The sequence below is a fragment of the Coturnix japonica genome, chromosome 1, assembly GCF_054131305.1.
Source record: "Coturnix japonica strain WE chromosome 1, WE-NBRP24, whole genome shotgun sequence".
Taxonomy (NCBI): Eukaryota; Metazoa; Chordata; class Aves; order Galliformes; family Phasianidae; genus Coturnix; species Coturnix japonica.
The window spans coordinates 134,422,519-134,435,083 of NC_140663.1; the positions used below are offsets into that span (position 1 = coordinate 134,422,519).

General features: G+C 37.6%; 1 protein-coding gene across 4 annotated transcripts in view; it reads left to right on the forward strand.

Moving 5' to 3' along the window:
* Positions 1-12,565, forward strand: part of ABCC4 (ATP binding cassette subfamily C member 4 (PEL blood group)) — a 219,989-nt gene that overhangs the window by 129,945 nt on the left and 77,479 nt on the right. For 3 of the 4 annotated variants that reach the window (XM_085535995.1, XM_015851547.3, XM_085535996.1), the window contains 3 exons: positions 607-644; positions 998-1,098; positions 3,700-3,846. In XM_085535995.1, coding sequence (XP_085392121.1) covers positions 607-644; positions 998-1,098; positions 3,700-3,846 — 286 coding nt within the window. Of the gene's footprint in view, positions 1-606; positions 645-997; positions 1,099-3,699; positions 3,847-5,224; positions 5,269-12,565 lie in introns of those variants that run through there. The other variant, XM_085535997.1, reaches the window with a different exon arrangement.

Genomic DNA, 12,565 nt, shown 5'->3' on the forward strand with positions numbered 1-12,565 from the left:
GATCAGATCTCTGCAGCTGGCTTCCCAGAACTTTAATTCACGTGAACAGAGGCATATTTTGAGATAAGTGGTCCTTGTACAGGTTTATAGTCACCTCTTGTCACGGAAGGAAGGTGACAGTAAAAGTTTTTCCCTCCCTCTCCTCTCTCATCCTCTTTCAATTCTGTTACTGGTAATTATCTCCTGTAAACACAAATTTCTGGACTGGTAACATCAGAAAGTTTGTTAATCAAAAAACATGTTGAAATATCTGTAGCGGCAAATTTAGGAACTGAAAATATGTGTTCTTTAATGTGCAATTAACATGTTAGGAAGAGCTACTATGTTTCACTTGCTTAAGCGCCTCGCTTTCCTTTAGTTTACTAACAAGGAAGGTAATTTAAGGTAACTCTTTTCTTTGTAGAGGGATCTCATAAATCTTCTAATGTGCTTTGCAAATTGCTGCTAATCTTGAAAGACTGGATGGCAGACTTTTTTGAATGTGTGATGTTTTCCCAGAGAACATAAAAGAATAGCAAGGAAGTTAATTTTCTAATGGTTTTTTTTTTTTTTTTTTTCTTTTTCACTTTGCAAAATGATTCCTGTTTTTTTCCTCTTTTATTCAAGGTGGCGTATGTGCTCCAGGATTGGTGGCTTTCCTACTGGTAAGTTAATGATGAAAACTGATCAGTAGTTTCTGTCTTTTCACCCAGGAGTTGTTTGTCAAATAGAAATCACTGCTGTATAGTTATGGGAAACAACTTGTTCTAGGAAACTTCAGAATCTGCTTGATATTTCCTTATCTTTCTACTCATTTTGTGCGTGGAAAAATAAAATGAAACATTATGCTGTGACTCTGATAGCTTCTTCTCATGGTGTGGTGCATGGCAGCACCAGTACATGGGATCTTTTGAACTGAAGATTTCAATAGAGTTGAATCTAGTAACAGTTAAACGTGCTCATGAATATTTGCAGAATGTGATTTGATGATCGTTATCTTCCATATGCGTTTCCACAGGGCAAATCATCAAGGAAAGCTGAATGTTACAACAAATGGAAATAATGGAGCAAATGAGACTGAACATCTAGACCTTGCCTTTTATTTGGGAATTTACGCAGGTAATGACACGTGTGCCTGTGTCTATATACCTCAAAGATCTATTATTTAACCCACTGTAATAAACAATTTTGAGTGGTTCAAAGCAATGGCAGTGTGGGGAAATGTGATTTCTAGCAGGAACTCAGCAATGTTGTAACAGATTGGGAGCCACAGTCTTGCTTCCTTACTAAACTTAGTGGAATTAATAAATAAGTAGATAAATAGAATAGAAGTAATTGGTCGAATGCAGACTCTTCAATTTTTTTTGCCTAGATTTTAGAAAGTTAAGCATTCAAAAAGTAAGACTGTGGTTATTGTCTCTATTAATAGATTATTCAGCTCTCTCTTCTGTCATTATATGGTTGGGCAAGAGGGAATTGAAATTGATACTCGTTCTGTACTGTTATAAGACTTGGCGTGCCAGTGTTACTTCTGAAGTGCTGTAGCAAAAGAACCAGTTTTTGAAAAGCCTCTGAGATGAGTATGCAAAGCAAAGTGTTAAAGAAAATTCAATATATATTCTATATATATATTTCAATATATAGTATTATAATATGCATAATAATTATCCATGTGCTTTTTAATATCCAGAAAAGGGCGCTGATCTTTGCATTCAGACATCGAGACGTCTTAAAGTACTTGTCTGAAATGTCATTTTAAAGATTAACGTTGAAAAATAGCGCATGGAAATCTGCTCTCAGGCTCTCCTATTTAACACTTCTGGTGTTTTACGGTTTTGCACAGCATAGTGACTTGATTAAGATATGAGTGATAGGTCTGAGAAAACAGGTAGGGTACCAGAAGAATATTCTCTTAATGTATTAGAAACATCTCTCTTGCGTGAGAGGATAAGTGAAATCTATTTATTTTTTTGTGAGAATCCACATGATCTAAGTATTTGACTGAGTACATTGTACTTGGCCTGGGAAATAGCAATGTAGAAGCCAGATAACTTGGCTTTTATTTTCTCTCTGTAATGTCTTATTTCATGTGCCAATCAGTGGACTGCACAGTATGATTAAGAATGTCGAACTTGGCTTTCTTTGACCATATAACCTAAATCAAATTGCAGAAAATTTTATCCTTTAAGGCAAATTTTGTTCTAGATAGCAGAACAGCGAAAGTTAACTTTGATATTGAAATGTTCAGATAAATCAGTGATATATTTGCAGTGGTTGAAGAGAAAGCATTGTTACTTACATAAAATTGTAAGTTGAAAAACAGTTATAAAAGGAAAGTCAATTTCACATGACACACATAATTAACTTTTTCTGTACCCTCTGAAATGGTGCAAAGTAATTAAAGAATTTTTTTAATTGTTCTCAATGTTCCAAATAAATAATCGCCATGGTAGTTCCTTCCTGGTCCTTGTTGTTTCGATGGGATTAAGGTTTGGAAGAATAACATTTCTGTTAGTGGGAATCCTCAGTGGACAGAACTGAGGTGCCACATCCGTATCTTTTGTATAAAATGAGTGTATCAGGAGATTCTGCCTCTCCTGCTGAGGAAGTAAGCTCAATGCAGAGCAGAATATAGACAGTAAAGGGCGTAGAGGCAAACAGAGTAGTTGAACTTTTTCTTGCATTCTGAAAGCATACATCTGTAAACAGGAGATAATGATTGGCCTAACGACATTGTATCATGTAAAACCTCATTCTGCCACTGTACCATAGCTGTACCTGAATCGTTTCCAGGTTCTCCCTGTCCTTAGAACAGGTTATGTGTTAGGTTGGTAGTTAAAGTCTAATTTAAGGTTGTCCTCAAGGCCTGAGCATCTGGGCTTGTGGTGGCTGCGTTCAGTTTCTGGAGCAGATTGCCTGGAAGGCCTGCAGAACTGCCAAGTACAAGGTTAACAACTTTGCTGTTCAGCTTTGGACTTCGCTCTTCATTGGCTGGGAACACAGGCAAGCACATGGCAGGCTACGTGCAGCAAATAGACCGGCAGCAATCTCATCATTCTTTGTTTCCATCTTTTGCCTTGTAGCACCTCTGTCTTGTAAGCGGAGATGTAGCCAGAAGAAAGACAAACAGTCTGCAAACCAATTCCCTAGAAGCACTCTATTCACGCTGCATACGGGATGCATCTTGTTCTGTGTTAGAGAAATATACATCACTTAAATGATTTGATGTGGTTTACAAGGGGAAGTATGGCATGAGTGGTTTGAACTGATTGAGAATAACTCAAGGTTGTTGCTAAATAGCCGTGTATATGTATTACTTGGTTAATACCTGCTGGCAAATGCTGAATGTTCACAGTGACCTCTGCAAGCCACAATTATACATGGCACTGTGAAATGAATTTCTAAGCAGAACTGTTATGCAGAAGGTTATAATACAGATTTATTTAGTGGGTTAACAGACATTTCCTGCATTTCCATTAACCAGTGATGTTTTTGAAGAGAAAAAGAGAAATTGTTTAAATATGACTAACTACAGCTATATCAGGTAGCTGTGTTCCATGCTTGGAGTGCTTTAGGCATATGTTTGGATTCTTGCTTTTATGCGGAAACCAACAGAATTATTTTGTTGTTCAATTTTATACATTTTGTATTGAAATCCTTTTGTGTGTGTGAAAGATGCGTATTTGTATGCATGCTCTGTCATATTGTTTTTTATTTCAGGTTTAACAGTGGCTACAATACTGTTTGGCATAATAAGAAGTCTTCTGGTCTTTCAAGTTCTTGTTAATTCTGGTCAGACCTTACACAACAAAATGTTTAAATCCATTTTGAAAGCTCCTGTCCTGTTTTTTGACAGAAATCCTATAGGTAAGTTTAATTGTCAAAAAACCCTTAACATTTAATGTAACTCATTGATTATGTTAAATATTGTATTTCTGAGCACTTATAAATTTAAAGTTTTGTTTTTTTTAATAACATACTTGTGGTTTCTGCTTCTTTTAATAAAAACCTACGATGTTATGCTTGAATTTAGAAGTCAGAACGTTGAAGGCTTATTGAAAGTTGATCTTACTCCTTTCTCAGCTGTGGTTTTGGTGTTGTTCATTGAACAACTTCTTGTTAGTAGCCCCAACTGCACCAGTTGCTGGTTTGTGCTGATCTGATTCAGTTAGCAAAGGTTGCTCTGCAACATCATGAATGTATATGCATGTATTTTGTGGGGTTGCCTTTCTTGTGCTTTTCTTTGAAAATCTGACCTCAGCAATCATTTGCCCTTTTTAGAAAATAATTCAATGCAAGCGTGGTAATTCACAGTTGTTGAGAAACTGTGTAGCTTAATATCCTTCCAGAATGGACAATAGAATGCAATTTAAAACTGTAATGGAGATCCTTACAGTCTTACAGAGGGAGAAGCTGGAGCAGAGTTAAGAGAGTAGGGGAAGTGGAGCAGTGCTGATTTAATGACCAGAGATCTGATGTGCCTTCTGGCCTTCATTCTCTTGAAGGAAAGGAATATAGGGTTGGTTTCATCCTTCCAGAGGCTGTTTAATAACTGCATGGGTGCATAGGGATAGCTTTGTTGTTTGAGAGAGAGTAGTAATATTTTCAGGAAACACATTCATGTGTAGAAAAGGTTCACGTCCATAGTATGATGAAAAAAACATACATAATTACCCCCTTAAAAAACAACAACAACTCCACAGCTGCACAAGTTTAAGGCCGTTATATGGTCTGCTTGTACTCTGTGTCTGTGGTAATGAAAATTGAAGGCCGCTGCAGAGGGTTAGGAGTAAAGCAGTAAGCTCAGTGGAAAGCCAGTGAGAGCATATATGTCACAAGAAATTACAGTGCTAATGGGGTTTGTTGTCAGAAGTGCAGTGTTTATCCTCTTACCTTTTTATATGCAGCGTGTGCACTAACAGTGTTTTTTGAGGAATACATAATCGTCTTGTAAGAATGCCCAAAACCGTGGCTCATTGTAACGAATAAAGTCAGAGCAATAGACTAAACATCAGGGACAGTGTGGAGTAATAAGAAACGATTTGCTTTGTAACATACTGTGAAGCTCAAATTAGCAGTGCTTTGTAAAAGAGTGGCATTCATACGACCTGCCTATCGCTGGTATTCACACACCATCGTGACTTACTGATGTATGTTTCTATTTATCAGCAGATATTTCATAATAGAAGATTAACTTCAGTGCGTTTAAATTTCTTTTCCTTCATCTTTCTTTTGGTCACGGTAGCATGCAAAGGTGCAGATGTTCTGATCTGAACGTCTTTTGGAAGAGAAAAAAGAGAAGGAAAAAGATGACGTGGGGGACGTGATGCTCTTGTTCAGAATGGCAGCGTGTAGCAGTTCGGAAATTCCATTTTGGATATCTTAGTTTCACCACCTGATTGAGGTGGTTTTGTTTTGTTTTGTTTCTATGTATGTGTATTTTAGAATTTGCATTGGGGTAGGATTTGCTCAAGTAAAAGCCTTTTTTTCTTTCTTTTTTTAATTTTAAAGATACTACACTCTGATATGAATACTGACAAGAACTTGAAATTACTAAAGACTCTTATTTCATTGTTGTGACTGTAGCAGTCAAGCCAAGCTATTAGTTAGCATATCTCACATTAGCAAAGCTGGTACTGTAGTGACAGATCTGTCATTTGAGCATCCAGTGTGTTTTCAGTATTTGTCTCAAGTCTCTGAAACATTTGCAGGAGCAGCTGCAGAAGTGACTTTTGCTGTTTTATTTCTCCAGCAATAATCTCCAATTAAAAATGCTGCAGTCAGTATTTTGAACACGCTGGTGATCCATTTTCAAAGTTGAGGAAGGAAGGAAATTAATAGACATCCCAAGCTCTCGGTGGTTCTTGCTGGAGAAACAGACTGATGAGCAGCATCAGGGAGTCGACATTAGGAAATGGAAATATGTATTGAATCGTGACATGTCTGTCAACTCCCAACAGTGTAGATCCAATCAGTCGTGGTGAATAAATGAAATGACTTATTTCTTTTTAAAAAAAAAAAGGGAAAAAGAAAATGCTTTTTGGATCAGCTTAAGCGTGGGACTTAGACCTTTTTTTATATGTTACATCAGCAATGTATAGGGAGGCTTGTTAAGGGAATAGTAATGTGTGTCTCACTCAGACAATGAAAAATATAGGTATATTTTTAGGAGCTTGGATTATGTAGTACAGACAGAACAGAAATATGAGGACCCCTCTCCTTATTTTTTCCCACATGAAAATTATTTTATCTACACAAATTTCACTTCTCTGTAATTGGGCAAAGGTCTAAAAGTAGTTATACATGGCTGTTTTGGTGGTGTTTTGCATTAGATGAACCTTGCTAATACACAAACGTCTGTTTCTTTCTTAAGCACTTAACCTAACCCTATTGAGCTGATAATCCAAAGTGACTAAAGCTTATTGTGGTATCCAGAATTCAGAAAGAACAGTCAGATACTTATGACCAAAAGTTAAACATCTGAAAGTTGATATCTGTGTGGCACCACTTAACCAGCTGTAGTGAAAGCTCAGAGGGAAGTTATCGATTATGTGGTTGTTCTTGTGAGTCTACAGAACTTTCTTATTTTCTCCTTTCATGGAGCTGACTCTTTAGAAAATATCTTTCTTCTTCTACCCAAATCCCGGTTGGAGAGTTGCAGGCATGTCAAGATGTCTGTAAGGGGGAAAACATGGACATTCACACTTCATAGTGAATGCTTTATGTGTTCCTCTTTATGTGTCACTTGCGGGAGTAAAGGAGTTGATTTCTGTGCAGGTCTAGCACAAGAGGGCAGCATGATCTGTTTTATCCCAGCATAGCGTTGCAACAGCTTGTTAGAAGGCTAACAAAATTTATCTGTTACATTTTTAGAGATGGCATTTGAGGAATGGATTTTCAACCTCTACACTGAACAGAAGTGGTTCTGTTTAGTTATCCTCATTATCTGCAAGTATAATATTTTCTCTTAATCTTTTACAGAGTAACTTTTTTTGCCTCATGTAATGTTGAGTTCGGGAACTTAGCGGACAAAAGTCAGATAACCCTGTGGAGTTTGGGTCCAATCAGACCCTCAGCCATTATTCCTTACATTTCTTTCTCAAACTATTTGAAATATTTTAGAACAAGCATGGTAGAAAGCAAAGTAAAAGGGACTCAAACCTCAGCTGTGCTGACTGTTGAATGGGGAATTCCCTCTTTTAAAATTAGTTTCTTATTGATAATGTAGGAGATTCTGGCTTTGACAAGCTTCAGGATTTGATTCAAGATTACTTGCTTGGCTTGTAAATAAATTGTTCTTTTCTGGGATTTGGGAAGAGAGATTTCTTTAGAGAAGGAATGCTAATGTGTAACTGCATCACTTTCAGTAATGGTAGTTTGAGTGGAGATTGTGTGTGATTTTTGAACTACATTGAGTTTCGGAAACTGAAACCTGCTGCCGCTGTGCTGATGGGTGCTACAAGAATGAATGAGTGATATGCATGAATTTGTTCAGATAAAATAGAAATCTCTTCCCCCTCCTGTCTAAAATTCAAATGGAATGAGAACCGCTACAGAAATGCATTTGAAAGTGAAGCTCTTTTTTTCTTTTTCTTTCTTTTCTCCGTTTTTTTGTTGTTGTTTTTTTAACTTGTCTCTACAAACTCTTGATTCTGATGGTTTATAGAAGGAGGAGAAATATTTTGGCAGGCATTACGGCATTCTGGATTTCCTAGAGACAGAAAATAATAAACTGTGTGATTTGTCCTTTACCTATTAAACCAGCAGTTCTCCCACTCCCCGCCCTCAAATGCTTGGTGGAAGCTGCATCGATCCCTTTAGTTGCTTACTTCAAGTTTGACCAAGGTTATGTTCTTCTGTCGTGGCTTCCAGAAATGATGTGCCAAACTGATAGCTAACAGCAGCGTATAAAGCGAACTCCAACTATTAAAAGATAAAAATGTGAAAGAAAGCTGATGTTATAATAAAGAGTTTGTTTTTCTTTAAGGCATGAGGATTTTAATTACGGTCTTCATAAATCATGTGTTGAAACATCTATAATTTGACAGAGAAAGTTTCTTTATAGGATTAAAAGCTTGTTCGTCAGTGCACAAGTGCCTATCTGCATTTTATCTGACAGAAGCGTCAAATGGGCCGTGTTGTTTAAAGTATTTAAGCTGTATAATATTTGCAACAAATACAGTATTTCAGCAGTTTGAAAATTACAATGCTGATAATGAGGTTGTTAAATTATAGTTCTATCAGTTGGATAGTGAAACTGCTTTAGTTAGTGTACATTAATGTATGCTTGTTCACACAAGTGATTCTGCTGAACGAGTAACATGTTTAAACAAGAAATACTGGTCCTATACCCTGTGATTTATAGTAGGTGGTGTTTTGGCATATCATGCAGTTAACAAGGCAAAGCTTCATGTTAAAATATTTCGTTTGTAGTCTCATTCATCACTGATATAAATATTCAGCAGCGATGCCAGAAAATGTATTGTATTCCTATTTGACTCAATGATTCAATTGCTTTCTTTCTTTTTCTGAAACAAGATCTATGCTATCTTTCTGATGCAGTTTTCAGATATTTCCTTGTGGTCAAGATGAATTCGGAGGGATTGTGTAAAAGCATGCTAGTTCTCTTGACAGCTTGCATGTTCTCTTCTGCTAATACAAAAAGAAACATGTTGTCCTTAGTGTAGCAAGGGCTTTGTTTGCGACTCTCTTTGCCAAGCTCCAAAGCAGGTTCACGTGTGCATAGGTTTGTTAGTTTATGTTGAAAAGAAGTCCCTACAGGACAGCCTCTTGTAGCATAAAAACACAGCTTCTCTCTTCCGTGTTGGTAATCACTTGCATTTGTTGGTGGTGAGATGACAACACAATATGTCCCATCAATCACTGAGACTCCTAACAACCACACAGTCTTGTAAATATTATGTTTGGGTGTTTTAGTGGAACAGCTCGTCACTGAAGTAGGTGTGGTAATTAAAACCTGTTAGATTGCTACATTCGTTCACCAAAAAAAAAACCCCAAAAAAACACTTTAATGTTTTTTCATATAACAATGGTACTGTGTACTTCAAACCTTATCAGGGCGTGATTAATAAATGATATTTTGTGGGAGTTGCTCATTTACTGCTGGTGTTATCATGGCTTTTGTTAAGAGTTTAAATAGCTTTATACTTCCATGTGTTTTATCGCTATTATGGTTCTGTCAGGAACCTTATAATGTTGATTTCTGTAGGAGTAGTCCTTAAAGTTAGTAAATAGCACTCTGGAGTTATGTTTACATTTATTATCTATTAGTGTAGTCCAGTTGAACTCTATCCTATTTTTCTCTACAGTAATAATTGAATGAAACTCGGCTGTATACTGATGAGACAAACCCATTATGTTTTTGGTTCCCCAAATCAGTGCTCACCTTATTTATCCTCCAAGCAAGATAAAATGAAAAGGTTTACAGAAAACTATTTGTAGGAGGGAATGGTGCATTATTTAAGATGGAAACAGTGGGAAGCTGATGCCGATGACCGCTTCCAAGCACAAGCTCCTGCTCTCCTGGCACAAGATTTCTCATGCCTTCACAAGGATTTTCTTTCTTCATTGCATTAAAATCCCCTGGTGGGGAAAACGGCCTGCTGCGAAACTCATTTCTGACCATATGCTGACCTGCCCTGATACTGCAGTTCTGGTTTTTCATTTGCTAAAGCAACCACAAAGCAAGCTACTCTCGCTCCACCTCAGCCAAAGGAAAAGGAAGCACAGAGGAGCTGACGAAGATAAACCTAATTAAATGTGTTGGGTTTAGAAGACTGAACAGAAGTTGTTTAGAAACGTGGCAAGTGTAGCAAGGAAGTAAGAAAAGGCACTACATTTTATTCTCACATAGATGTCAGCCTGATTTTGATGAGAGTTATTACAAGTAGGAAGGAAGTGGTTGAAGGGAAGGCTACAGTGAAAAAATGTCAGGGGGGACAAAAAAAGATGTCGCTGAGGTGGTGCTGCAAATCACCTCTCAGAGATAATGTGAAAGAGGAAGATGTCTTGGTTTTGATGATAAATGGATTTAGTGTGTGTATTTTTTCCCATTATCTGCTTAAAAAATTGCTGGACATCGCTTTGATTGCTGTGAGCCACGAGGACCTGAGGCAACATGTGGTTAGGGCCTTCTCTTTTGCTGAATCACAGAATCACTGAACTGCAGGAGTTGGAATGGACCTCTAGAGATCACTGAGTCCAACTTCTGCTGGAGTGGGTTCCCTACAGCAGGTCACATAGGTAGGCTTCCAGATGGGTCTTGAGTATCTCCACATAAGTTCTTCCCTGTTGATAGATACCAGTTGTGGTTGGGAGGTGAGCACTTTTGAGAAATGAAGAAAAAGCTCTCAAAAACCCACTTTTATCTTGGAATAAGGTAAAAGTATTTCTGACGGAGTTACTTTGTGAAGAGTAGGGCAGGGACAGCAGCCAGCCAGGTGGTGGTGAGAGCATGCCCATGTAGTGTGGAAAGGGAGGCTCAGTCTCCTCGCTCATTTAGTAAGGGTCTGGAAGGCAGGAGTCCAGCATCCCAGGAGAAAGCCCTATACATCAGAACACTGGCTTTTCTTCATTATTTCTCATTCCATAACTTTTTGTTGTCATCTCTTAGTGACATACAGACCACTTTGGTACTTGCAGGCCGTTTTTATTTATTTTTTTATCAGAATGACTGCTAACTGAAAGAAAAGGAGGACTACTAGAGTGCAAACTCATTCCATTAGCTCCGTTCCTCTGTTTTATAACGCACAGAAATCTCTCTCCCAGATGATCCTAGGTAATTTGCACTGCAGCATCTGGGTGAATTAATTATTCTTTTTTTCAGATTGCCAGCATCTTGCAGATTATGCAACAAGTGAAGATTAGTTTGTGCCTGTGGTGATCTTAGAGAGTACTTGGAAACAAAGGGCAATTCTCGATCCAAAATTAAAATTTTACTGTAGAAAAGAATGGATGTTGTATGTGAATCTGCCTGTTATGGCAATCCAAAGCGAAAACTGAATGATAGAAATCTAAAAGTAGGCGAGTGGAGTATCTGCATTGGAGGTATTGTCTCAAGCTCTGCTTTACTGGCCTGTTCAGTTTAAAAAGCTCAGACTCAGTAGTCAGAATTACTTATCTGTTTGTGAACAATATGAGATATTGCTTGCTTTCTGTCTTCCCCTGGTATTCTTTTTCTAGGAATCAGTTTGGGTAGATAAGTTGTCAGTGTTTTTTTGTTAGGTATACAAATGAATACATACAGAGGAGCTTCTTCAGGTTTTGATTTCTGGTTATTTAACGCAAAATAATGCTTTTTTTGGAAGAGGCAGTAGTGTGGCAAGCTGTATGTGTTGACAGCTACCAGTCTTAAGACAACTTTCCCTTTAAACTTTACTTTGTTGAGCAGAACATTTAGTTGTGGTGGGCCCTAGCAAGTGATTGTGGGATGAGGAGATCTCCAATATGTATGAAGAAGCTGAGGCTGTTTTGGCCGGAGCACAGAGCAAGCTGAGTGGTGTGTTGGAGAAAGGCAGCAAGACTTCATTCTTGATTGTCTGGTTCAGGGTAGAAGTGAATTGTATGGTCATGTTTTTGTTTTCCTTTTGGGCTTTTCACCACTGTAGAAGACTTGTGAATGACTGCTGACCTGATGTTCTTACAGATACGCTTTCCCTCATCCATCCTCACTTTGCCAGTTGAAAAATTTTATTGAGCTGAACAGTACACCACAAACTTGAACTTTTATAATGGGCTACTCATATAGTATATTAGATGTTTGAGCTCAGAGGAAGTTGTTTAAACTCCCTGTATAGTCGTGCTTCTGCCAGCATGTTCCTTGACTGTTTTCACCCCTCGTATACCTGAATTTATCCTCTACTTTTGTGTCTGGGAATGCTACTCTTCCATCTCTCCTAACCTCTTCTAACTGTATTCTGCGTGTATCTTGCTTTCTTCCAAGTATTAATCTTCACTACCCTGTATTAGTGTTGAGATGCAGAGTGCAGAATAATCTGACAGCACGTGGAAAAAAGGGAAGATGAAGGTTTGGAATATGAACATTATTGTTGGCAGTTATAACACATAATAGATGAAGGATAGATGGCCTAACATTTCTCTTTCTCAGTTTTCTTTTTATCAGATATGATGAGATTGTATGTGTGTGGTAAACCTGTGTTTTTTTTTTCTCAATGATGTTATTGTCTATTTAAGATGCAAATGATGCAATGCAGAATGTATCGTGTGTAGGCAGAAGAAAAAAAAAGAAAGCAAAAAGCAACACCCTACTGCTTTGTGGTAAGCTTCCCTTCATCAGAAATACGTGTTCCCATTTCCCTGTGTGTATTCATTTCTCAGAATAGTTTCACATTCATCAGTTTGTGTGTTCACAGCCCAAAACAGATTCGGTTCACTCTAAATTTTCAAAGCTTTCTACATCTGTTTTTAAGATGTCATAACTAATTTCTCATACAGGAATACTGTTCCCACCCCATCCTTTCTAAGACATGACCAGAGGACAGTAAGTAATGTGATACCGGGGGCATTTGCTCAGTTCTTTGTTTTTTTTTATTTTTCTCTTTTGTTT